The sequence below is a fragment of the Crotalus tigris genome, unplaced genomic scaffold (assembly GCF_016545835.1).
Source record: "Crotalus tigris isolate CLP2741 ecotype Arizona unplaced genomic scaffold, ASM1654583v1 scf7180000018219.524809, whole genome shotgun sequence".
NCBI classification, from domain to species: domain Eukaryota; kingdom Metazoa; phylum Chordata; class Lepidosauria; order Squamata; family Viperidae; genus Crotalus; species Crotalus tigris.
Genome location: NW_024096888.1, coordinates 350,789 through 378,072, shown reverse-complemented (window position 1 = coordinate 378,072; position 27,284 = coordinate 350,789). Strand labels below are relative to the sequence as shown.

The 27,284-nt window shown below is 37.7% G+C and overlaps 2 protein-coding genes across 6 annotated transcripts in view; one reads left to right on the top strand and one right to left on the bottom strand.

The window, feature by feature from the left end:
- Positions 1–11,281, bottom strand: part of SOCS6 (suppressor of cytokine signaling 6) — a 30,449-nt gene extending 19,168 nt beyond the window's left edge. Inside the window, exon 1 of the mRNA XM_039349038.1 lies at positions 10,445–11,281. The gene's annotated coding sequence lies outside the window, so the exon portion shown is untranslated. The remainder of the gene's footprint in view (positions 1–10,444) is intronic.
- Positions 11,282–23,943: 12,662 nt separating this feature from the next.
- The window catches only part of RTTN (rotatin), a 102,155-nt gene continuing 98,814 nt past the window's right edge, over positions 23,944–27,284 (top strand). For 2 of the 5 annotated variants that reach the window (XM_039349027.1, XM_039349026.1), the window contains exons 1-3: positions 23,947–24,117; positions 25,228–25,415; positions 26,971–27,160. In XM_039349027.1, the coding sequence (XP_039204961.1) occupies positions 24,051–24,117; positions 25,228–25,415; positions 26,971–27,160 (445 nt within the window). In that variant the 5' untranslated portion in view covers positions 23,947–24,050. Of the gene's footprint in view, positions 24,118–25,227; positions 25,416–26,970; positions 27,161–27,284 lie in introns of all 5 variants that reach the window. The other 3 variants (XM_039349030.1, XM_039349029.1, XM_039349028.1) reach the window with 3 other exon arrangements.

Below are 27,284 nucleotides of genomic sequence, written 5' to 3'. Positions count from 1 at the left end.
GATTCTAGCAGTTAAAAATGGCAGGCAGAAAAACTGTACTTTCAGATTTGCAAGATTCTGTTAATGTAGCTTTACAATAAATGTAGCTCATCCAGTCATGCTTACTATCCAATTTACAGTTCAAATGAACTGTAATACTGAGAATTAATGACAGTACATATACAGAAATATAAATTATGTATACAGGTAGTCCTTGGTTTATGAGCAGTCGTTTAACAATCATTCAATTTATGATGGCCTTGGAAAGGATGTTTTCTGGACTGTAAAGCACTTCTGACCATAGTAAAAGTTCCTGGTAGCTCATTACCCCATCACACAACCATTTCAGACACCTGGAAATCTGTTTGTACTTACGACTGGCCAAGAGCCCTGCAATAACGTGTTCATTATTTGCAATATTCTTTGCTGACTTGCCCAGAAATCAAACGGGGAAGTTGGCAGGGAAGTTTACAAGCTGCTACTCCAAGGCTCCTTCCAAACTTTTATTCTGCCAAGAGGATACCTTCTCATCTCTAGGAGCTGGCTGAAAGATCTGCCTACCAAGTGGAGCTCAGCCTCTCCACCAGGATGCAGAAAGGAGCTTGGATCCCAAAGAAGACTAGCCAACACCATAGTATTTGTGATAGTTTAAAAGGCCCTTTCTCTAAATTGCATGATGAACTAAATTGCAAATGCACAGGTATAGTATAGGAGTGGTACCTTGCTCAATAGTAGCAACTGTGAGAGGGATCTTGGAGTCCTAGTGGACAATCACTTAATATGAACAGTGTGCTGCAGCTGCCAAAAAGGCCAACACAGTGCTAGGCTGCATTAACAGAGGGAGAGAATCAAGATCACTTTACAATGCCTTGGTAAGGCCACACTTGGAATACTGCATCCAGTTTTGCTTACCACGATGTAAAAAAAGATATTAAGACTTTAGAAAGATACAGAGAAGAGCAACAAAGATGATCAGAGGACTGGAGGTTAAAACGTAAGGAACGGTTGCTGGAATTGTGTATGTCTAGTTTAATGAAGAGAAGGACAAAGGGTGACAAGATAGCAGTGTTCCAATATCTCAGGGGCTGCAACAAAGAAGAGGGAGTCAAGCTATTCTTCAAAGCACCTGAAGGTAGGATAAGAAGCAACAGATGGAAACTAACCAAAGAGAGAAGCAACCTAGAACTAAGGAGAAATTTCCTGACAGTTAGAACAATTAATCAGTGGAACAACCTACCTCCGGAAGCTGTGAATGCTCCAACATTGGAAGTTTTTAAGAAGACACTGGATAGCCATTTGTCTGAAATGGTATAGGGTTTTCTGCCTGAGCAGGGGTTGGACTAAATAACCTCCAAGGTCCCTTCCAACAACAACAACTTATTATTATTATTATTATTATTATTATTATGGATCATTGCACAGTCAGCCAGATGTTCAGACTGGATTTGGCATTTTGTCTACCTATCGAGTCCTTACCCAGGACCTGGGATAGCCATATGTGGATGTTTGATGGTATTACAGATATCGTCGCAGGATGGAAGCAGTTCCTAGTAAGGCCACCTTTTGCAATTGACTAATAGTGAATTTGTCAATGCCAATGGTGTTCAAGTGGTGCTCCAGTTGTTTTAGGATTGCACCCAAGAAGCCTATGACTATTGGTACTATCCTTGCTTGCTTTTGCCACAATCTTTCTATTTCTATTTGTAGGTCTTTGTATTTTGTTATCTTCTCCAGTTCTTTCTCGTCTATTCTGCTGTCTCCAGGCACTGCCACGTCCACTATCCAGACTTTTTTGTCTTTCTTATCAACAATTGTTAAGTCTGGGGTGTTATGTTGCAGGTGCTTGTCTGTTTGAATTCTGAAGTCCCAGAGCAGTTTAATTTTATCATTTTCTATGACTTTCTCTATTTATGATCCCACCAGTTTTTGCTTACAGGCAAATGATATTTTTTGCAGATCTTCCAATGCACCATTGTTGCTACTTTGTCATGCCGCTGCTTGTAGTCAGTCTGTGCAATCTTCTTGCAACAGCTTACCAGGTGGTCCACTGTTTCTTCAGCTTCTTTGCATAGGCGGCACTTACTGTCTGTTGCTGTCTTCTCAATTTTGACTTTGTATGCATTTGTCCTTAAGGCTTGGTCTTGTGCAGCCAGAATTAGTCCCTCGGTCTCTTTCTTCAATTTTCCTGCTCTTAGCCATTGCCAGGTCTTGTTATTATCTGCTTTCCCAGCTATTTTTTTCATGTATTGGCCATGTAGTGCTTTGTCTTCCCATGCCTCTATTCTGTTCTTCATTTGGTCTTTCTTGTAGGCCAGTTTGGTCTCTCCAGTAATCAGTAAGCCTTCCTGATATACTAATTTAAGTGCATCTTCAGCATTGTTTTTCAGATATTCTTCCAAAGCTATTTTTTCTTCTTCAACCATCTGATGTACTTGTAGCATTCCACACCCACCTATTTGCCTTGGTAGATAAAGTCTGTCAATGTCACTGCGTGGATGAAGGGCATGATTCATTGTAATTATTTTTCTGGTCTGCCTATCCATTGCTTTTAGTTCTGCTTGAGTCCAGTCCACTATTCCAGCTGTGTACCTAATGACTGGAATTGCCCAGGTGTTGATTGCCTTTATGGTATTTCCTCCACTGAGTTTGGACTTTAAGATCTTCTTCACTCTCTTGATGTATTCACCTCTAATCTTTTTCTTGACTTCAGTGTGCTTGATGTTGTCAGCTTGAAGGATACCCAAGTATTTGTAGTAATCTTCCTCATCCAGACTCTTAATGTTATTTTCGTGGGGCATCTTGATTCCTTCAGTTTTCACTACTTTTCCTTGTTTGATAGTAAGTGTGGCACATTTGTCCAAGCCAAACTCCATAACAATATCTTGGCTATATATACGGACAGTGTTGAGCAGCAATTCTATTTCAGATGATGTTTTTCCAAACAGCTTCAGATCATCCATGTAAAGGAGATGGGATAGTCTGGTAGATGTTTTTGATGTTTGATAGCCATGTCCTGAGTTATTCAGTATTGTTGACAGAGGAAACAGTGCAATAACAAATAGAAATGGTGACAATGAATCTCCTTGAAATATTCCTCTCTTGATATTAACCTCTCCCAGTCTCTCACCAATGATCTGCAATTGTGTCTTCCATTGTGCCATTGATCTTTGCACAAATTTTGTGATGTTTCTACTGACTCCTGTTATTTCTAGGCACTTGATTATCCAGTCATGTGGCAGAGAGTCAAATACCTTTTTGTAGTCAATCTATGCCACATTCAGGTTGGTCTTTCTTTTCCTGCAGTTTTCCAAGATCATTTTGTCTATTAGGAGTTGATCTTTTGTTCCTCTGCTATTGGGGCGGTTTCCTTACTACTACTACTACTACTACTACTACTACTACTACTACTACTACTACTACTACTATATTATTATCTTTCCAATGATTGCAAGAAGCTGCCTGCAGCACAGTAAATGGAGGCCTCAGTAGGAAGGCATTCATCACGTTGGCTGGGCATGTCTACAGCTGCAGAAAAAGCCAAAGGCGAGTGAATCTGGTTATGGTGGGGCGGGTAGAGAGTCCAGGTCTCCCAGCATGGTGGGGCACGGAGTGTGCTTCAACATTACTTTGCTCAGGAAGATTTTGGTTACAACTGTGGCTATAACTTGAGCACCATCTGTATATTCTAGGAAATGCAATAAGTTGCATTTTTATCATTCCAGCTGCTCTGATTTAGTTAAAACACATTATCCTACAATCTAATAACTAATGTTCTTAGAGAGTTGCTAATGAAATTATAGAGGTTAATAAGCATCTAGAAAATTTGTATCAGGAAGAATGTTTTTTGGCAAATGGAATTTATGATCTTGTAGTAGTATGCTTAACTTCATGGTACCTTTGAATGACTTTCTGTATTTCACTGAACTCCAGTTTACAACATTTCTTACCATTAATAATGATAAAAATTCAAGCATCTAAAGCAATATACAGTGGGGCAAAAAAGTATTTAGTCAGCCACCAATTGTGCAAGTTCTCCCACTTAAAAAGATGAGAGAGGCCTGTAATTGTCATCATAGGTAGACCTCAACTATGAGAGACAAAATGAGAAAACAAATCCAAACAATCACATTGTCTGATTCGGAAAGAATTTATTTGCAAATTATGGTGGAAAATAAGTATGTGGTCAATATCAAAAGTTCATTTCAATACTTTGTTATATATCCTTTGTTGGCAATGACAAAGGTCAAGCGTTTTCTGTAAATCTTCACAAGATTGGCACACACTGTTGCTGGTATGTTGGCCCATTCCTCCATGCAGATCTCCTCTAGAGCAGTGATTTTTTGGGGCTGTTGCTGGGCAACATGGACTTTCAACTCCCTCCAAAGATTTTCTATGGGGTTGAGATCTGGAGACTAGCTAGGCCACTCCAGGACCTTGAAATGCTTCTTACGAAGCCACTCCTTCGTTGCACGGGCGGTGTGTTTGGGATCATTGTCATGCTGAAAGACCCAGCCACATTTCATCTTCAATGCCCTTGCTGATGGAAGGAGATTTGCACTCAAAATCTCACGATACATGGCCCCATTCATTCTTTCCTGTACACTGATCAGTCGTCCTGGTCTCTTTGCAGAGTAACAGCCCCAAAGCATGATGTTGCCACCCCCATGCTTCACAGTAGGTATGGTGTTCTTTGGATGCAACTCAGTATTCTCTCTCCTCCAAACACGACGAGTTGTGTTTCTACCAAACAGTCCTACTTTGGTTTCATCTGACCATATGACATTCTCCCAATCCTCTTCTGGATCATCCAAATGCTGTCTAGCAAACTTCAGATGGGCCCGGTCATGTACTGGCTTAAGCAGGGGGACACATCTGGCACTGCAGGATCTGAGTCCCTGGCAGCGTAGTGTATTACTGATGGTTACCTTTGTTACGTTGGTCCCAGCTCTCTGCAGGCCATTCACTAGGTCCCCCTGTGTGGTTCTGGGATTTTTGCTCACCATTCTTGTGATCATGTTGACCCCACGGGATGAGATCTTGTGAGAAGCCCCAGATCGAGGGAGATTATCAGTGGTCTTGTATGTCTTCCATTTTCTAATTATTGCTCCCACAGTTGATTTCTTCACACCAAGCTGCTTGCCTATTGCAGATTCGGTCTTCCCAGCCTGGTACAGGTCTACAATTTTGTTTCTGGTATCCTTCGACAGCTCTTTGGTCTTCATCATAGTGGAGTTCGGAGTGTGACTATTTGAGGTTGTGGACAGGTATCTTTTATACTGATAACAAGTTCAAACAGGTGCCATTAATACAGGTAATGAGTGGAATACAGAGGAGCCTCTTAAAGAAGAAGTTACAGGTCTGTGAGAAATCTTGCTTGTTTGTAGGTGACCACATACTTATTTTCCACCATAATTTGCAAATAAATTCTTTCTAAATCAAACAATGTGATTGTCTGGATTTGTTTTCTCATTTTGTCTCTCATAGTTGAGGTCTACCTATGATGACAATTACAGGCCTCTCTCATCTTTTTAAGTGGGAAACTTGCACAATTGGTGGCTGACTAAATACTTTTTTGCCCCACTGTTATCAACAAGAAACACACACACACACACGGAGTACACATTATTTTAGTATTCAATTTCTCCATTCCTTTTTTTAATATTACCTAAATTCCATAATTGTAACATATAGAATCAAAACAATTGCAATGCTTATATTGCTTTCTAATCCAAAAGTTGAGGCACAAGGATAAGTTTTAACTGGCAGTTCATCATTTTGTAAGTGAAATACCTTGGTGTTTAATGAATGATCACCGATCAAGATCCACACCTATAACCACACCTATTAGTTCACATACAATTGGCTTTTATATTGTAAGCTGTGAATATCCAAGTAATCAAGTAATCAAACAATATACATGCAGTATTCTTTTAAACATTTATGAATCCATTTTCCCAAAGAAGAAAAAGAGATTGTTTAACATATGCCTCCTCCCTGGAACATCTTAGCACTGTCTATAATACACAGGAATAGGTATTTGAATTAAAGGTAACACAGGCTTTACCAAATCCTTTTGTTGGTCACAGGAAGAAAAGAGTCATGTATTATTTATTATCTAGAAACACATCCGTGGGAGGATTTATCATCGCTAGACTGGTCTTCCTGTACTTACTTGACTCAAACCTATGCCTCCCACTGAATTTAGCTACTTACAGCAACTTCATAGCTATAAAATTATCACCACCAGATTTTTTAGTTTGAAATGTTTTCACAGCAACAATTGTTTTATTATTTGAATAAAGTATCGTAGTATTTATCTGTTGGAAGTTCAAAGGGATGCATTTTATGAATAACACAACTTCCTTAGTTCAAGATAACAAATGATTATTTCTTTTAAATAGCTTAAAATACAGTAAGTATACTATATTAAAAGCCATGCATTTGTCACCAGATAGCACTTACATGACGCTAACTGCCTTTCCCTTTAAGGTAATTTTATTGTTTGATGTTACTATGGATATAAAACATTCCATACATCAACTGATAATGACCTTGAAAAAGATAAAAGATAAAGTCTTGAACTTGATTAGTTCTTGGATTAAAAACCACAAAGAAATCCAGGACAGTGGAATACAGTAGGCTGGATGATTAAACAGATGAATGGCAAATCTTTATCATATTGATGTCAAGAAAGCGACATAGATCTGTCCACATAGTCACCATGGATTAAGCCTTACTCCAGGAAGACTGTACCTTAACTTGCTTCAACTAAAATGCTTGTTAAATAATTAACCAATAATTTGTTTTATAACATATCATATTATGTATTTCCAGTCAAATAATTTCCTTGAAGTGCCATTTCATTAATGTTTGATAAAATTATACTCATTCTATGTCCTCATCAAGAATGAATTCTACATCTCATTCTTTTATATCAGTAAATGAGAAATATTAAACATATTTGAGTACTTAAGTCTATTCCTGTAGCAATTCTACCTTTGCCCAATAAAATCTTCTCTTAAGAAAGTTGTATAGAACAGTACAATTAGAAAAAAGCTTTGCCAGTTAAATTTAGAAAGGCCATTTGCTGCATCTTGAGTTTTCTGCAGAGGTGGCGCAGCAGTTAGAGTGCAGTACTGCAGGCCACTTTAGCTGACTGTATTCAGCAGGTCAGCGGTTCAAATCTCACCGGCTCAAGGTTGACTCAGCCTTCCATCCTTCTGAGGTAGGTAAAATGAGGACCCAGATTGTTGGGGGCAATGTAAATATATATATGCATTGCTTACTGGTGTACACCGCTTAGAGAGTGCTTGCACTTAAAGCGGTATATAAGTTTCATAAATAAATAAATAAATAAATTTAAATAAAGGAGAGTAAAAATGATTAATCCATAATTTCAAATTTGCTACATGAAACATTTCTAGTCTTTAATTAAAAATACTTAACACTAAACCTGAATAGTATTATACCATCGATACAATATTATCAGATAGCATTAAAGTTTAGCTTTTTCTGAAAGGTAAGTATATTCCAGTCTTTTTCCTTTATTTTTACAATTACACTAAAACTGTCAATATCTTTTATTTGTATTGTATCTTTAAACTAGCAACTAAAAGAACTAAAAACAACATATCCAATTATTAAAATGTAGAAAATAAGAATTTAGGAAAAAAAATTGAAAGAGTACATAAAAGTCCTTTGGAACTGTGATGTAATATAAAAACACTTAATAAATAATAAATGCATAAATAACTAAATGCAGATGAAGAAAAAGCAATTCATATGTCAATATAAATCATGTAGTGAGGAAGTGATATATAGAACAGAACGCTCATTTTTGCTAAATGCAGGAAATTTAAGAAAAAATGAAAGTAGTTCTGAAGGGAGGCAGAAATGAAAGAGTATATATTATGAAAAGAAATCCCAATGCACTTTTACCATTTTTTTAGTTAACTATTTACCAGGTAATAAGCGCACAATTATTATTCAGTTTTTTGAAGAGAATTGAAACTACAACATTTTGTCACTGGAAAAAAATCTGTTTCCTCTCTTTATGCTCATATATAGCTTTTGGGTGTGCCACTTATGCTGACCTTATGCAACATCACAGGAAGTCAGGACATTTTGCTAACCAAAATTATCCCAAATTATTTTAAAGTTTACTTTTTAAATGAATCAATTTCCGTGTCCCACCAACAGGAGAACCTCATCCAATATTTAAAAACTAAGGATGAAATTAGTCACCACCAGATGAACTTTACTTTTGCATAAATTTGTCTCATTTATTGTATTTCATTTATTTTATATTTAATTGTAGATTTTATTCAGTCTTTCCATCTTTGAACTGTATGATAGTAAAAAGACAACTAGGCTACCCATGATGCAACAAAGATACTTTACATATGTCATGGACACAGAATGAAAAAAATTCTCCACTATAACTTTCTGTACTTGGTGCATCCAGACTTATTAAATTATAATGGCCATGCTAACTGGAGTAGAATCACCATTGCCTGGACATTCTAGCTCAACTCAACTGGAAGATACAAAGTTCAAGCAAGTTATTCTCTCAGAACTGATTTCAGCTAACTCTATAGTACTAATAAGTGTGGTCTTTTAACACTTAGGTAAATGATGCAATGTGATTTTTTTTTTACAGATCTGAAAAACAGTATCTATTATATCTGCAAATGATAGTTAAATTCAAAATAAGCACAATTGTAGTATGTTGAGGAAGAGAAAGGTAAGCTGAAGAATCTATGTTAAATATTAAAAACCAAAATGTGATCATGTAGTTATCTGGTTTCCTAGAATTTTATAGGCCACAAATGGATGAGTTTACTGAACACATTGACATGATTTTGCTATTAAAAATATTTAAACTTATTTAAACATTGAATGCAAACAAAGTATCTATTCCAGTACTAAGTCCAAGGTTTATAACCTTGAGCATTTGAATGGACAGTCCCTAGTTCCTGGATATGTGATTAATTCAAACTATTAAAGTTAACTAAAATCCGCATTGTATCATTTGTATGGGTACAGTAGCAACAGAAGTCAAATTATTTTACGAAGTAATTATTAGAATGTAGAAATGAATCTTGGCAATGTATAGTATTCAGACTGTAAACACCCCAACCCTAAAAATATGTGTTCACACTGATATTAGGCTTAACTGCACACAATGCACATAGAAATGAACAAGAAACTAAACAAGATCTAAGTTATGTTCTATGTAGGCCATTTTATACATGACTCTCATCATACTATTTTAGCTTCACCAGAAGCCTTCCTCCTGTTAAAATTACACTAGCATATGAACTTTAATACATGTTTTATAGATTGTTTTCAATTTTATATAAAGGCAAACTCCCTGAAAAAAAAAACTTCAGTAAAAGTTGAAATACAACTTTAGGATCACCTTCTACATATTTTATGCAGGATATTTACACAAAGAAAGTAACATAGTTTCCCTGAATTTTGTACCATTTGGGCACCAGCCTTAGAGCCAACTGTCTCAACTAACAAGTTAAATACACTTTTTCCAAGATGAAAGTGAGTGAGGATGGTGTACTGTTAATGAATGTTTACTTCAGAGAGATTATTGGACTCGGTTTGTGAGAGGCCTACTTTAGAACAAAATTAATTGTCTAGACTTCATTGTTTCTGATGTGTGAAAGAAGAAAGGAGGCTGGTATGGGGCTATACTTTGGATTCCCAGTAGGAGTTCTTCAGATCCTTCCATCATCAATCTCAGCCTGTTCCCTATTCTCCCCGCCTTTCACCCTGCAGTTCAAAGGGGGTTCTCAAAATGAATAAAAACAGATAAAAGCACACTGCAGTTCTCCCCCCCCCCTTCCTTTGGCACCCATACTAGTGCCTGGGACTTCAGAGGGTGGAGGAAGGAACATCAGGATGGTGTTGAAAAGTGCTTAGAAGGTGAGCAGGAAGTTTATAAGCCAGACTTTTCCAGGTGGCCCCGAACTCCAAAGGGAACCCAATCCCAACGCTGTTCTTAGGGGTGATTCGATTCCTTAGGGTCCGGGCGCAGCTGATTTTGGCTGGGGATGGGGGAGCTGTTAGGAAGGTGGAGGCTGTAACAGAGAGCCGGGATAAAACCGCAGGACAGTCCCCTGGATGACCACGCTGCGCCTCCCTATCCCCTCGCAGGCGCCAGCAAAGCTCCTTCCCCCCCCCCCAGGCCTCGGCTGTGCAGCTGCAACCCCCCGACAGAACAAAAGGGGAAACGAACGGGGCTGAACAGGGATGGGCGAACTAAGGCCGAGAGTCAGGCCAAGCAGGAAGACTTCCACGCTAAAGGCCGTCGCTTGGCTTCATCGGGGCCTGAGTTCCCCCACCACCTCCCACAACCAACCCAGGCCTGGATTCCCGTTCTTGCACCGCCCGAACGCGCGGCTCTCGGACAGGAAGCGTAAGAACAGGAACCGCGCAGAAGAGGACTCACCGAAGGCAGCCAATGCCGCTGCCGCTGCCAGTGGCGGCCGTCGTAATGAGCTGAGTCCAGGCCGGCCGGGCTCAAGCGCCGGCTCCGCCTCCGCCAAGCTCCCTTCTCGTCTGCCGCCGCTACTTCCTCCTCCTCCTCCTCCTCCTGCTGCTGCTGCTCCGTTGCAGCTGCCCCCGCCTCCTCGTCCTCCTTCCTCCTCCTGCGCCCTCCGTCTCCGCAGGGGCGCGAGGGGGGATGGCGAGGGCGCTACTGCCGCCGTCAGTTCACGTACGAGAAAGCTTCACACGCGCCTGCCGTGGCAGGGCAGAAGGGACGGAGTCCAGGCCTGCCGTCTCCCTTTCGCGTTATTTGTTGTTTCGCCGTCCGTGACGGCCGTCCGCATTCCTTACGCCCCCGTCCCTCTGGTGCCCCGCTTTGCCCTCAGATGCTCGCCTTTTTCTTTTTGGCCAGTTTTATCTTTTTAGAGCAGCTTCTTTTCACACTCCCAACCTCAACGCAGCCGTGCACTTTAACTGGGCAAAACATATTGTCACTGTTCGGTTTTCTTTCCTCAGTTAAGGAGTTGAGATCTCGTCCGACGCTGCCCGTGAAAGGGCTTGCATTTCCCAAGAAGACGCACAGTACTCCATGCCTGTTAATATGCGTGTCGAACCGCCTACATTTCAGTGGAGTTCGCTACCTTTGCCCATCTTTTCTGGAAATAATAAAGTACGCCTTTCTAGCTGTTCCCCTGCAAATCAAGAAACGACCGTTAAAGGCTGGGCGAATTGACAGGATTACAAAATGTTTTGTAAACTATTAGTTTTTTTTTGATAGAACGCATCATGCATAGCTTCACATGATTTGAAAGGGGAGGGAATACGAAGAGCTTTTTAACTTCCTTCCTTGTCCGGGTTGGCTGACCTTCTCTAGATAGTTAAGACATAGTGGCTGTATAAGGAATTGCATGTTGTTGCTTTCTATTGGCTGCTAGCGTGAACCACGTTTTATTGTAGTATCTGTGGCAGCCTTTCTTAGGCTGATGCTCTCCAGTTGATTTTGACTACAATTCCCAGAAATCAAAATCAACATGGCTGTTAAATTGCAGGTTTAAAATTCTGGTAGTCATAGCCAGTGCTACATATAGGAGACTGCCAAGTTCAAAAAGACTATCTACTCTTAATATTAGAAACAAAACAAAACAAAAAAATCCTCAAAGCATTGATGGTTCCTTTTGCTACTTTAGATGTATCAAAGTATCAAACTGGAAATCAGAGTGAAAAATTATGGGCTAGGTATATATAACGTTTAGAAATCTGATTCCTGCAATCTTTGGGCCCATCTGATGTTTCAATAAAAATAGTTTAAAAGTTTGAAATCTGAAAGTTTTCATTTTCCTGTAATTTCTACTCCTATTATCTGCTGCAATTTTAACTCAAAAAAATGCAAAGTTGTGGAATTAATGTTTTGCTTTGATTCTTAAGTCCTTTTGTTCATCCATGTCTTTGCATGAGTTTATCCTTTTTCATAGTTCTCTGAGTTTAGCTGGTTTTAGCATTTAAAAATAGATTTTGCTGTTGTTTTTATTCCAACTGAGGGTGGTCTCACTCAATTGGGAAGACTAAAGAGTTCAAAGAGAAGTAGTGGACATTTTGGAAAGAAATAACCATGTAATGCTGGATTTCTTGATTTGAAGGAGATAAATTGAGGTTAGTCAAATGTATTCTTAAAATAGATTTTAATAAACATTAATTATTTAATAAGTAAGAGAAGTATAAGTAAATAAGTAAGTAAGTAAGTGAGGTTAATAAGGAGCCAAATATCTAGAGAGCAAAAAAAGAGATAGCAAAAGCACAAAATAATTCTATCAAGGGAGAAAATGTAACCCAATATTGAAAGCTAGTATGACTACACAAAACCTAAAATAAATAGAGACAGATGCAGGCAGTGGAAAGAAGTACTTTTGCAAGAAAGAATATGCAGAGATAGCCAGATTCCTAAAGATAATGTGAATAAAAGGTAAACTTTAGAGTGAACTAAGGTTAGCTGAGAAGAAATAAAAATGATTTCTTTGGATATGTTTTTAAATGAAAATGAAAAGAACTTCAACTACTTTATGAAGATGGCAGAAGTATGAGATTAGACAGAAATACTCAATGATCTTTTCTAGAAAGCTGCATGATCCATAGGCAGTTGGAAAAACTGGTCTGAAGGATTAATATTCTGTTTTGAGCTTGACAGAATCTTGAATGAATTCAAATCTCCAAGGGTAGGATTGAATGTTAAAGTACTGTAGAAACTTGAAGAACAAAGATTCCTTATTTTCACAAAAGGGTGGAGGGAGGGGACAAAAACAATGGGAAAAGGGGAAAAAATCTGAATTCCAATCAGTCTAATATCAGAACCTATAATCTAGAAAGATTAATCTACAACATATAAAAATGATTGAATCGTAGGTACTTTGAAAACAGCGTTCAACCAGCCGTCAATATGTATTTTGTTGTGGAGATAAAAGCAACAAAATATCTTTTAATGGCATAAAACAACTACAGTGATCACTGGATTCTTTGCCAATGCAAAGCAAAAGAATCCCAAAGCCCACAAGGCTACAAGTTAGGGTTAGGGTTATGTATCATAAAAATGATACATAAGCTGGCACCTTGATCCACAAAAGATGTCTCGTATGTATCCAAATGTGCAGCCTAAATGTTGGAGATGTGGTTGTTTGGATGCAACGTACTATCATATTTGGTGGTCATGTAGAAATATAAAGGCTTTTTGGATTAAGATTTGGTGGAACATTCAGAAAAATTTTAATAGAAGGATAAAATTTACACCAAAATTGTTTTTGTTAGGTATTATTGTTGATTGTGATGATAAAGAAATTATTCTAATGTTGAATTTAATTACAGCAGCAAGGTTGCTGATTGGGCAATATTGGAAGAACTCTTTGCCTACTTTAGAAGAATGGTTTCTTAAAGTTTCTTATTTATCTGAAATGGCAAAAATTTCGGCTTATCTGAAAGATCAATCGCAAGAGAAATATATTTTGGTGTGGAAAAGATGGGTGAATTTTATACAGAATAAATATGAGATTAGAAAGTATTACTTAGTTTTTGAATAATCTATGTTTAAGAGTAATGGTTAGAATCTTTGCTTTTATGTACTGGAGTTAAAGTATTTAAAATTTTGTTTTTTGGATGTATGTATAATTGTTTGGTGTTCATTTAAGTTGTATGTTTTTTGTTGTTTTTAACCCTGTATTCAGCTCTAGGAAGGAGGGGGGAGGGTGATGGCGGGGTGGGAGGGGGGGATATTTTATTGTAAAACTTTAAAAATTCTCAATTAAAAAAAAATGATACATAAGCTTACAGAAGCAGTATCAAGTATAACATGACCTTTATTGCAGGAATAAGGGATGAGGAAAACATGGGTTAATTTACTATGGCCTGACTTGGCATTTCTACAATCTACTCTTCTAAAAATATTCCAAGCTTGCCCTTTCTACTGACTTAGCACCTTCTAATGGGATCAATGTCCTTTATCGTATCCATATATTGACTCACATTAGACCATGAAAAAGAAAACAACCTGATTTTTGTTATGCATCTCCTTTACTTCCAGGGTCATCAGGTAATTTCAGTTTGCTTGCTCTAATATGCACTTCAGAATTATATATATATATTGTATATCCCACGATTTGCTGACTTAATTTTTTATTGGTTAATGTCTTAGTGAGTTTGTGGAAAATATGCTGCAGATCTACGGTAATATAACTTGACTTGAGTAGAACAGTTGATAAAGTACCTGAATGGCTTGCTGGTTGAAGATATTGTTTGCAAACTACTTAAGAAGTTCATCAATATTTTTATTCAAATAATGCTCATCAAACTGGGAAAAGATAATAAGTAGAGATCCCAAGGATTTGTATGAAGTTGACTCTTCATTTTATATGACATATAAGAAAAGCAAGGGATTAGAAATTCTGTACCAAGAGACTGAGGAAAATTGGTATGTGTAGTTTGAGAAAAAACGATTGAGGGGAAATGTCAAAGTACTCTTCACTTCAAGGCCTACTATAAAGAAGAGCATATTATAATAGATTTATATTACAGAAAGACAATTTCCAATTGAGTATCAGGGAACTTGCCATTGTGGAAGAATTTTCATAGTGGAACATATCACTAATGTAGTGGTATCTCCTCTTTACTGGATGTGATCAAGAGCTGTGAAGAGCTATTTGTTTATTGAATTTATATGCCACCTACCTCGCTATTAAGCAACTTTTAAGCCATGCATTAGAGATTTTAAACTGGATTCCAGATAGTATGGAATCAGGCTGGAGGGCCTTTTCTAACTTTCATGATTCTATGCGCAGATAATCCTTGTCTACCCATTACAATTGTAAGACATGATGGCTGTAAAGCAGGTCATCACATAACTGACCCAATTTTACTTTTGTGGTAGTCATTAACCGAATCACCATGGTTAAATGACTCTGCAGTTGTTAAGCAAATCCACTGTTTATTATGGGGCATTTTTTGCCCCAAACCAGAAGTAAATGCCAGTTTTTGGCAAAAATATTGTAAATCACATCCATATGGCTGCAAGATGTTGCAAAGGGCCATAAATGCAGGCTGGTTAGTGAATGTCCAAAATATAACCATGTGATCATAATGGGGGGCTCACCTCTGGAACTTTGAAACAGGTCATAGTACCTGGGGGGGGGGGTCTATCATGGTTTCAACTGATCTCTAAGCGACTAATCAGAAATCAAAGATTACCTGTATGCAAACAGTAAGCTTTGCTGGAAGTATTTCAATTATATTTAGTCTTTTTTGAGTGCAGAATCTGGATCTACCCACTCCCTTAACTGCTGCATCACATTGGTGTGTGTGTGCATGTGGTACTTGCAATTGAAGAGTCTGTTTCAGAGTTTACTTGCAAAGCTGTTTCTTTTAAACCCATGCTACTCCTGGTCCAGAGATAGGCCTGCTTATGTTATATTTAACACTGAAACCTACTTTGGGACATTTTCACAGGATGCATGTACAGATTTATCATGCATTTAATTTCAAGGCCACCCAAATCCAAGGTGAATCTGGGTAATTTACAAATTAAAAAGGAAATAAGTCACATCAGGAAAAAAACAAAAAAAACCCTGACCAGACGTTTGATCTAAAGCAGTGGTTCTTAACCTTTTTGAACGAATCGCCCCCTTGAGCCAATGAGGAAGTTGTCATCGCCCCCCTCCCCCAACATAACCTCTCAGTCACAACATAGGAAATAATTCTTTAATTTATGCAAACACTTTTTTTGTTTTCTTTAAAATTGTCATCAGGACATATCGATGCAAATAATTTATTTCCAGTCTTTTCCCCACATCTCCCATATTCTGGCCAATAGCGCACCACTGTATGGGTAGAGGCTACTGCACAACGTGCATGAAGATGCGTATTCACATATGTACGGCTAGCTGGAGGAACTGTACTGTATTGTAGCTAGCTGGAGGGACAGTTGAAAACAATTCAATCCGCTAATAGCGAGCGATCTGATGTTTTTGTATGACAGATATGCAGCAATTCACTGTACGAAAAAGTCTCAAAAGTGTCCCCAAAACTTCTCGCTCCATCGCCCCATATCGCCCCCTTTTCGTTCCTTCACCCCCGCATCGCTCCTTTTCGTTCCATCGCCCCCCTGAAAAATGAAATCGCCCCCTGGGGGGCAATATCGCCCAGGTTAAGAACCACTGATCTAAAGAATCAAACAGCAAAAAGAAAAAAAAAAGCTAAAGGGGCTCAACCACCTAGGAGAACAATCAGGTGTTTAGCAGTACGTATGTATTTCCCACCTTTATTACTTTTAAAAATAAGTCAAGGTAGTAAACACACAATATTCCTCCCTCTTCCTATTTTCCCCACCACAACAACCCTGTGAAGTGAGTTGGGCTGAGACAGGAAGACTTATCCAAAGTTATCCAGCTGGCTTTCATGGCTAAGATGGGACTTGAAGTCATGGTTTCTCATTTTCTAGCCTGGTAGCTTTCAGTTTGCATCTATATAGTTATCTATTCGAAAGAAATGATAGAGTTTGTGATTATTTTAAAAAGATATGAGATAAAATATTGGTAGGATTACAAATATTGATATTGAATTCATCCAATCTGTGCATACATAAGCTTTCAAGATTCATTATGGTGTGGCAGTATATAAAGTAAAATACATAAATTTGAGTACCTATGTGATTTTTAAATACTGTAGCCTATTGGCAATGCCCTTTTTAAAAGTCAGATTTAAAATGACCCTTAATCTCTATTTTCACTTAATTGACTAGAGGCTAAAGAATCATGTGTAACATTCATTCATCATTATGCCACATGTCATTACTTTATATTCCCATCTGCATTATCCAGCTGTTTTTTTTCTTACAGCATTTGTATTGCAAATGTGCTGAAATGAATTTATTGTAAATTTGCATCAGGATGTGAATGGAATTTGTCTGAAAACATGTAAGATGCAATCATGCATATTTGTGAAAATTGCTAGGTGAAGCAAATAAATTCATTGGATACCTTCTTTATTTAGACCAGTTAAGTTAATAAAGCATCAAATTTGCACAACCAACTATAAAAAATTAATCTGTTAAGGTAATTTTAAATTGTATTTAATATGTAAGAAACATGATATTAAATACTAACTTTTACTCCAATCTTATTACATTATGATTTCTAAGGTTACTTAGACATTTTAAAGAAATACATCTTAATTAGATCAAAAATATTTTCTAGTAAGAATGAAATATGGAAAGAGGAATCATCCTAATAAATCATCATTAAAACATCAATTGTCAATGTTTGTTCTTTAATACAGCTATTTCTTCAGTAGAAGAACAATGTTCTATCATTACAATTTAAATCTGTCGCAATAGAACTCATAGTCATATGTCTATTTCCTGGCAAAATACAAATTTCTTAGTTTTATCCTTGAACTAAAAACTGGCATCTATTTTGTAATTACATTTATCTTATAAGGGCAGGATGTGTCACTGGCTAATTTCCTTCTGCTTTAATTTTAATTTGGAGGATAGCAGCAACTATTTTTTAGTAGCAATGTTGCTACACAGAAATTGAGTTTTGAAAAAAAAATCAGATAAACAAAGAAATGAAGTACAAGCTGTTCTTTTTAGAAATAACCATTTAACAGCAGCTTTAGTTTATGTGTGGATCTTTTGTTTCTGGTTCTGGGAATGGCATATGGACAATTCCTCTTACCCTTAGAGGTCAGATTCCATTATATGTAACTGCCACATTACAAATTAACAAACAATGCTATTTGTGAGCATTCACTACTCTTCTTTGTTAGTCATGCAAATGGTTCTGCAGTGATGCTATTTCAGCTTTCTCAGATGATTGTTGTTTCAACAACAAAATGTAAATAAAAATCCAAAGCATTAAAGACTATTAAATGTGAGCAAAGTAACATAATTCAACAATAGAAATGAGTAATAAAACACATGTTGCCATACTTTTGTTTTATGTTGTAATATATTGTAACTGAAATTCAAAGATTAATTCTTGAATGTAAAATTCACAAAAGTGCAGAGAAAGCCTTATCCATCTGCAGCAAACAAATTCTGCTCACACTGATAATAATTTAGTCAATAAGACCATAAAGGCATCAAATGAATTTCTATATTTTCGGGGAGTAAGCTGTATAACTGGTATCTCCCATCACGCTCCATCATGGTTTAATTATGGTTTGAAATACACGGCAATAAACTGCATTTATATAAGTCACTAAACCACAAACCATGGTTTCAGTAACCATTCTGTCTAGATTTGGGCAACAGTCTAAACCAAACAAACCAGATGATACTATGTTGTGTGAATCTGTCTCTGGGTATTATAAAAAGTAGATTTGGGCTGTTCCCAATGAAGATTTACTGATAAGTTTGAAGTCCTCAATCTATTATTTCTTTCTCCCTGGATATATTCAGACTAAACTGTAGTAACTATTTTTGATAATGGCCATATTTCTTTTAATGGAAGCATTTTTTATTTATAGAACTAGAAAGGAAAACCTTTTTTCTGGCCGCATTTCCCCTGTGCTTTACTTACATAGGTGGACGTCCTTTGCATTAATCCACAGGCATAAATCTACTGGCATATGCTGGATGCCACCCTTAATATTTTAAATACCAATATTATTTTTAAAGTTATATCTGTCTGCAAGAACAGTATTTTGAAAGATGGCATAGCCATAGAATAAATTTGAGCTTCAAAACCTTAGATGTCCACTAGATGGCAACTAAGAGTTGTCTGTATCTTTTTACTTTAGCGGTCATTCATAGATTTGCAGTCAAGATATCATAAAGTCAGCACTGAGGCTTCATATATACATACAGTACATACATACATAAGCAAGCAAGGAAGCAATCAAGCTATACCAAACTAAAATTGCTTTCTGAATGAAGACCTTACCAGTATATTGCATTATTCCTGTAGAATTCAGATTATTGACAATAAAACTGATCACTATTATTTTTATTGATCCAAAATAAATGCAAAAATAACCATGAATTCAGAAAAAAGCAGGATTATAGCACTCAGTTTAAATGCTTGTTTGTCTATAAAAATGCTGAAACTGTGCTATGTTAATACTATAAAAATATACAGAAAAGGAATACTGTAATTTAGGCAGATGTTATTATCTTACCCTACAAAATATCTAATATTTACATTAACCATATAGTACATTTTATGGCCAGTCATAACTTGCAGATGATAAAAGGGCAATCAAATCCAACTGTTCAAAGCAATTAAGAATCAAATCACAAGACTTCAGTTGCCTTAAGGCTCTCTGCTAGATCTGGCTTTGTGTCCTGGATCTGCTGAATCATCATCTGACTGGCAGCTGATAACAAACAGCATTTCTCCTAAAACACAGAACATTCAGTCTCATCTGACTATAGTGTTTCTAGCAAAACAATTCTCTTAATTCATATGTAACTACAAAATTACATTTTCAGGGCAATTTACAAAACTTTTATCTAGTGGGACAAATGCCCTTTGACAGGTTGTACAGAAGTCTGACTGTTTTTGATTCAGGCCCTGTCTCACTGAATAATCGTATCCCAACAAAATCAATCATGCCCTTTATTTGCATCACATTGCTTTTATCTTATCCCAGTCCACGAGTAAGTTACTCTAAAGTCATAATTAAATATACCAATTTAAGTTCAGTATTTTCTTCTTTAAGTCAACACTACCCCTACTAAGATTCATGATGTATAAAGGTAATGTTTTATCACTTTTTATTCTGGACACGAGCCTATGAGACATGGATTTTTATGCATAATATACCTGCAAGATGTAGAAGTATAAGCTACCAATATTGTACAAATTGAAGAATATGATCCTAAATATACTTGTTCACCAGCAGATATTTTAGAGTAAACATAGGACTGCAAGGTGTGGATGTTTACACTTAGACTGCAAGGTGTAGATGTTACACTTAGACTGCAAGGTGTGGATGTTTACACTTAGAGCTCTTCTGCAGACGTGTGTGTACCCTTCCCATACATGCCTTCTACCTTTCCCCAAAGCTGGAAAAGGGTGATAGGAAGAAAACACTGCTCAACTTCTGTGATGATTGTTTTGCAGTGAACTGTTTTCTGGATACATGAATGGTTAGACAAAATATAGCAAAAATATCATTATTCTAAATAGCAATCAGCAATCTCTAAATTCAGTGATTAAGAGATATGAAATGATTTTATTACAATAACAGTATTTTACTTTTATTCAAAAATTTACTGTGGCTTCTAAAATGTTATTTGCTTTGCACAATCCAAAGAGTTATTCTAATAGTGCCTTTGTATTGTTCAACTAGAAACTGTTTTCCTCTGATTATATTACCCACTACATAACAAACTGTTTTTGAAACCCAATTTCAAAATTCATTTGAGTATCGCTGGTAAAGGACCGTTTGCTGTTCAAATAAACATTTTATAATCCAGCATCTTGAATATTAAGAACTAGATAAATACTGTTTGAGATCCTAGCAATTTCTAGAAAAGAAAACATTTAATGAACACCACCAAGCTTGGCATCCACTATAGATATGCTAGATTATAACGCCCATAATTCCAGCCATGTGTGGGAAGTCACCCCCCCCCAGAGAGGAAAATATTAAAAGAGCAGAAAAAATATATTTCTTCAGGATCTTGGAGTCGCAGGAAAGCATGCCCAGTTTTCTAATAGTCTCAAGTCTGTCTACCCCAAGCAGAAACCAGCTCTATAGAAATGCAGATGCAGACCATTCAGGAAAGTTGGAGCTAGAACAGTGGTTCTCAACCTTTTTAATGCTGTGACCCCCAACCGGTCATAAGTCGAGGACTACCCAACCGGTCATAAGTCGAGGACTACCCAACCGGTCGTAAGTCGAGGACTTTCCCTGCCCGGGAGTGCCGCGCATGCGTGGTGCTGCTCTCTACGCCAGCCGAGGTGTAGCTGTCAAGCGGCAGAGACGGCGCAGGCCGACCACCGGCTGGGCCACCAGCTGGCCCAGCCCAAGGGAGGTAAGGCTGGACCCCACGCTGGACCCCACGCACACCAGCAACCCTCCCTGCGCCCACCGGCCTCCCACCTCCCACTCCTGGCCCTCTTTTACTTATATTTTAGTAGTTGCTCAGCAGGGAGGGGTAGAAACTTTCAGACAGCTCGCCTTCGCTGCAGACAACTTGCAGCACCGTTTGCAGAATGGGGCTTTTGGCGGGCTCAGCAGGGCAGAGACAGCCTGGACAATTCCTATTGGCTTTGGGAAAGCCAATAGAATTAAACTCTATTTAAGAGAGTCTATTCTATTGGCTTTCAAAAGCTAATAGAATAAAAGGGAGTAGCACAGCTAAGGAAAAGGGGGAAAAAATGGCGGACTGCGTTGTTTGGCGACCCCCGTGAAATGGTCGTTCGACCCCAACTGGGGTCCTGACCCACAGGTTGAGAACCGCTGAGCTAGAAGATTAAGAAGACAAAGACCTAAAATCTGCATACCTCACCCAAACTCATTAGCCCAGTCCCAGGGAAGCAGGATATGATCTTTGGGACATAATAGGCTATAATACCAAGGCCCAGAAAAGCACACTCAGACTCAGTTCAAAGTTCATGCCACAGGAACAGGAAACAACTCAAAAGAAAAGGCTTCAGAAGGTATAAAAAATCCACTCCCTACATGTGTTCCCTTTCTTTTCTGCCAGAGCCATCTTCCTGACTGGGTCTCCTTTCCAATAAACTACAACCTTCTTCCCAAAGCATTTGCCATGTTTATTCCCAGCTTGGATGAACCAGGATGAAGACTTTTCTTCCAACACATGGAAGCTGGAAATTATAGAGTTAAACTTGTACTGACCAAATGCTCTCATTAAAATACTTCTCTTGTATTCATTCATTTGTACAAAGTTTAAGCTATTCATCACTAGTGTGAGAATTCCTACTATTACGTTTAGGAAAAAAAAACTAGTTGTGCCTATATGAGTCAAAAGTCACCCAATAAAATAGGTCTTTTCTTGTTTTTCTTTCTTCAGAAATTTATGAAATTATTAAAATGTGGGAAATATTATTGCATATGAGATTCCAGCTCATTTTGTTGTTTCAGTTCATAATCAACTTCCTGCAAACTTAAAACAGCTGCTTCTGGGAAGATCCAAATTTCAAGTCATGAACATCTGAGGCCTAAATGAATAACATAGTTCCCATTTTCTGAACTTCAGATTATGTAAAAGAAACAAAAACTTTTTAGCCATGGATTCTACTAATAGATATTCTTCAACTTACAACAGTTCATTTAGTGACCGTTTGAAGTTACAATGGCATTGAAAAAAGTGACTTAGGACCATTTTTCATACATATGACTGTGCAGCATCTCCATGGTCATTTGATCAAAATTCAGATGCTTGACAACTGACTCATATTTATAACAGTTACAGTGTCCTGGGGTCATGTGATCATCTTTTGCAACCTTCTGACAAGCAAGTGGGACAGATGCACTTAGCAATAGTGTTACTAACTTAACAACTGCAGTGATTAACTTAACAACTGTGGCAAAGGAAGGTTGCAAAAGGGACAAATCTCACTTTACAAATGTTTTACTTAGCAACCAAAATTTTGGGCTCAACTGTAGTCATAGGTTGAGGACTACCTAAATAGTGATCTCTAATTTCATGTCCTCCTGATATGTTTGTAATTGGTTCTATTAATTTTTTTTTATTGGAAATCTGTTCCTGACATTCAACCCAAAGCTTTCCTGTAACTTAAAACCATTATTTCATGTGCCGCCATTTATTGTGGGATGCTTCTGAAGAGATATCATGGAGAGGACAGCTATCATTTCTTTCTGTTATAACAGTACTAAAGATTTTCAGCTCCTCTTTACAAGACTGATGCTTAATCTTCAAGTTTGCATTTGAATGATTCATGTAGTCACTGTTAATCCAGTTTTCTGGGTTTCTAAGGTACATATATTCAGGGGGGAAGGTGGCAGGGGAGGGGGGGCAATCATCATCCAAGATTGTTTAGCTGACCTCTTTTTTCAAGTGGGCTTTTAATTGTAACACTTCTGTGGAAAGGATCCTAAGAAGTTTATTAATGTTTCATCACATTTGTTACATTTTTATTTACAATTGTTTATATAGTTAAACCCCTTTGAAATGATTACTCCGATAGATGAGAAGTAAATAATTGCAGCTAATAATAAACTTGCCTCATGAACTGGATTTGCATAATATACTAGGTAGAAATGGTTCAATGTGTTGAGCGGGTACACACACACACACACACACACACACACACACGTTCTTCGAAGTACTGTGTTCCCAGCGATACATTTGATTCCAATACACACTACCAATACACACTTCAGTGCTGCTTGAAAAGTCAGAGACATGCACATAACACACCACTGGAAGAACCTCGCTGCCAGAATAAATAAACAAATTGAATGTAAAGTAGAAATTGGGTTGTGATGGAAATAATGTTCCAATGTTCCACCCGCTATATATTAAGCTTTATAGTCTTCAGTTACACTTAAGATTGCCGCAACTACAACTCCCAGAATTCCCAGTCAGTCTAGATTCTAGAAAATAGAAACAACTTCATGAAATGTTATTCTGTATTCTGGCAGTTGTGATCCAAAATCGTAGGATTAGGGACGGTTCAGAAAAGGTGTTGTATACGCTCGCCTAGAGGAAAAAATTCTGGCAGAGGTTTTGCCATTGAGAAGACGACCTAGGCTGAAAGCCAGACGGATTAATTTAGTTCCTTGCAGTTAAACCCGTCGTTAAAAAAAGGGCGCCACTAGCAGAACGACGCTTCCAGAACGCGAGGGGAAAAAACCTTGTTCTCTAGGCAACTAGAAGACTCGAGTCAAAACTCGCGAGAATTACCAACCACGCGAAAACTATCTCCAATAAAGAGCCTCGTCTGGGAATACACAGGACATATGGGCGGAGCCAGAGATGGAACTACATTTCCCAGCAGCCTCTTGAGAGAAATAGTCTCCCGCTTTTTCCTAGCGCATTCGCGTTCGCTACGGCGCGGCGGTTGAACCTGGGCCGCTCTGGGAAGGCGGTCGCGATGGCTGGGTGCAATGTTAATGCCTCGTCTCCCCCAATCGAGTTGACTTCGCTTATCCGGAAACTTCGTAAGTGCTTGGTTTGTCCGCACGGGCTGCAACGGGCTGCAATTCGGCGGCTGTTTTTACTTTTGAATCCCTAAAAGTTGATAATGGGTTTGCTTTGGGGATGAAAAAAAGTAGTCCTAAATCACTGTTTAGCTGCGCACAAACTCCCAATCCAGTATTGTCAGAGTATGCAAACCCCAGTATGAATCTGTTGATTGTATGCAGAAAAGTAGCATATTCTGCTCCTATTTCTCTACTTTTTGTTTTGAGTTTGGTAGATTTTTCAATACGATCCCTTTTCAAATCGCATATATTTTTATACATATTGATTGGTGACTGTGTGCCATCACATCGGTGTCAACTCTTAACGACCACGCAAAACAGATAAATGGCCATCAAAATCTTCTATACAAAGGGAATGCCAAAAGTAGGGGAAATTTATAAGAGTGTAGATGTTAACATTGTTGCAGTAGAACTGCACAAAATTGACTAGAATATAATGAACAGAGGAAGTTTGGAAACTAAAATATTGAAACTATCAGGAAGTGGAAAAATTGCCATTGCAAAAACAATAATCAACGCTTTTAACAATAAATATTCCTAATATTAAAAGAAGAAAAATGCTTAGAGAATAGATTATATGAGATTATAGTTGAAAGATGAACATCACATGCCTTGTCTTTTCTAAAAAAGTATCCTAAATTTTCAGTGTGATGTTTCAACACAAAATCGATTCACTAGCTAGTTTTATGTAAAGCAATACCTGTTAGTGAATATACAGGCATGTATGTGTGTGGATATCACATACACAAGAGTAGATATGGCTTGGTGGTTACATTGCTGGATTAGGAGTGCAGAGACTCAGGCTTCTAATCCATCCATAGCCGCAGAAGCTCATTGGATAATTTTGGACCAATCACTGTCTCAGCCCTAGGCTAGGAAGTTAAAAACATCTGTGTATCACCTGCATTAGATCACTATGCTAAATTATGGTCTGTAATCTTCAGTGAAGACACCTGTATTCTGCAGTGGATTGATTGGAACTCATAAAATGTGTGAATGTGGGTGTGTGTATGTAAAAAAAAAATAACTTTCTCTTGCAATGTTTCCCTTTTTTAAAAAATTTAACAGGTCACGAGCTGTCTGAAATTAGAGAAAGAGCACTTAGGAATATTTTGTCTAAATTAAATCACAGTTTGATTACATATGATGATCTGGTTCAAGAAAAGCTACTGTTTGTCAGTGTTTTAGAATGGTTCAACTTTCCTGTAGTACCAATGAAGGAAGAAGTTTTGAACTTAGTGACCAACTTGTTAAAGGTATTGCTATCCGTATTCCTTTTTTCTGAAAGTGTAATAGAAGTAGCTAACAACTAATGTCTATATTTATATTTAAAAAAGCAGAGCATTACTCAATTTAATTTAAACATTCTTTTGAAACAAAAACCTTAAAATATGCACTTTGTTACATTTTAAAATTTTGCCAATAGAGATAGTCTTTGATTAACAATGGTAATCGGGTCTGGAATTTCCATCGCTAAGAAATATGGTCATAAACTGCAACATTATAGTACTGCATTGGTCAGTGAAAGTGCCGGTAGTCCTTGACTTACGACCACAATTGAGTCCCAAATTTCTGTGGTTGAGTGAGACATTTATTAAATGAGCTGGGCCCCATTTTAATGACCTTGCTTGTCACAGTTTTTAAGTTAGTCACACAGTTGTTACTGGGTCACTGCAACTGTCATAAATATGGATCAGTTGCCAAGTATCTGGATTTTGATCAAGTGACCATGGGGGATGCTGCAATGGCTGTAAGTATTAACAATGGTCCTAAGTCACTTTTTTCAGTGCTGTGTAATTTTGAACAGTCACTAAATGAACTATTTTAAGTTGAGGACTACCTGTAGTTCTGGCACTCCCTGTTGCCATTATTAAGTAAAATCATGAGTTATTAAGCAAGTGCCAGGCAGCTTATAAGCAGGCTGCCTATTAGGAAAGGGTGCTGCTGTGTGTGAGAAGGTGGATGGTTTTTGGCGGCGGGGGGAGGGAAGTTTCACAGGTTGCCTATGAGGCATGATATGAACGCAACAGGGCTGGGGGTGGCTGTTTCTGGGCGAGAAATTATGTGAGCAACTCACTGAAGCAACTTGTGACCTTCCCTGGCAGTTTCCCTATTAACTTTGCTGATGGGAAGCCAGCAGGGAAAGTTGCAAGACACTGCAACTATGGTAACTGTGACCCAACTGCCAAGCACACAGATTGACTGTAGGAGTGCTAGGACAGCCAAAACTTCGAGAACCCAGTCATAAGTAACACTCATTCAGACCTACTGTAACTTCAAATGGTGCTGAACAAGAGAATGTTAAATGAGGACTACCCAAACAGCATATTCAGAATATGTCTAGCAACAGAACATTGGGAACTAATATTCGAGATTACTTTATGTATTTGTTCGTTCATTTATAAGGCTACCTCAATTGCAATTAAGCTTAATTCAAAATTCTGTGCTGTACAGAGGAAAAAAAAGTGCTAGTATGATACTTATACTATGTACTATATAGTACACACAATGAATGAACTCTATGTAGTGTAAATCTATATGCTTATGTGTACAAATATAGAGATAAGTATTAAAATATAGTAACAAGGAGGCAAATACTACATGAAACAGAGAGTCTAAACTACCCAAGCCCCAGATTCTATATTTGCAACCAGGAAAAGATGAGGGTTTTTGTTATTGCTGTTGTTTGGCTTTTTTTGTTGTTGTTGTTGAAAAGTTTGCTGTAATTAAAGACCTAATACTTGTTTAACTCAGAAGAGTTTAGTCATTTTTCCGATAATTTTAAATTTAATATTGCATTTGTAATTTTAGCGTCCTTCTGTTGTGGAACAATTGGTTGGGATTGGGGCAGTAGAGTTCTTCACTCAGCTTCGCCCCAATGTGGATTCCAATCTACAAGCAGTGATTGATGGGATTCTTGATGGGCTGTTTGTGCTGCCTTCAGACATCACTTTGAATTATCAAACAAAGCCTTCTCAAGGTGGACCAGAACCTAATACAGGTAATTTATTCATTATTCACAGTGTGTTATTAGCAAAGTTTCCTGAATCTAATGCTGTTCGTGTTCAGCACTGTTGATCCTTTAAGTACAGGTAGTCCTCAACTTACAATTTGTTTAAAGACCG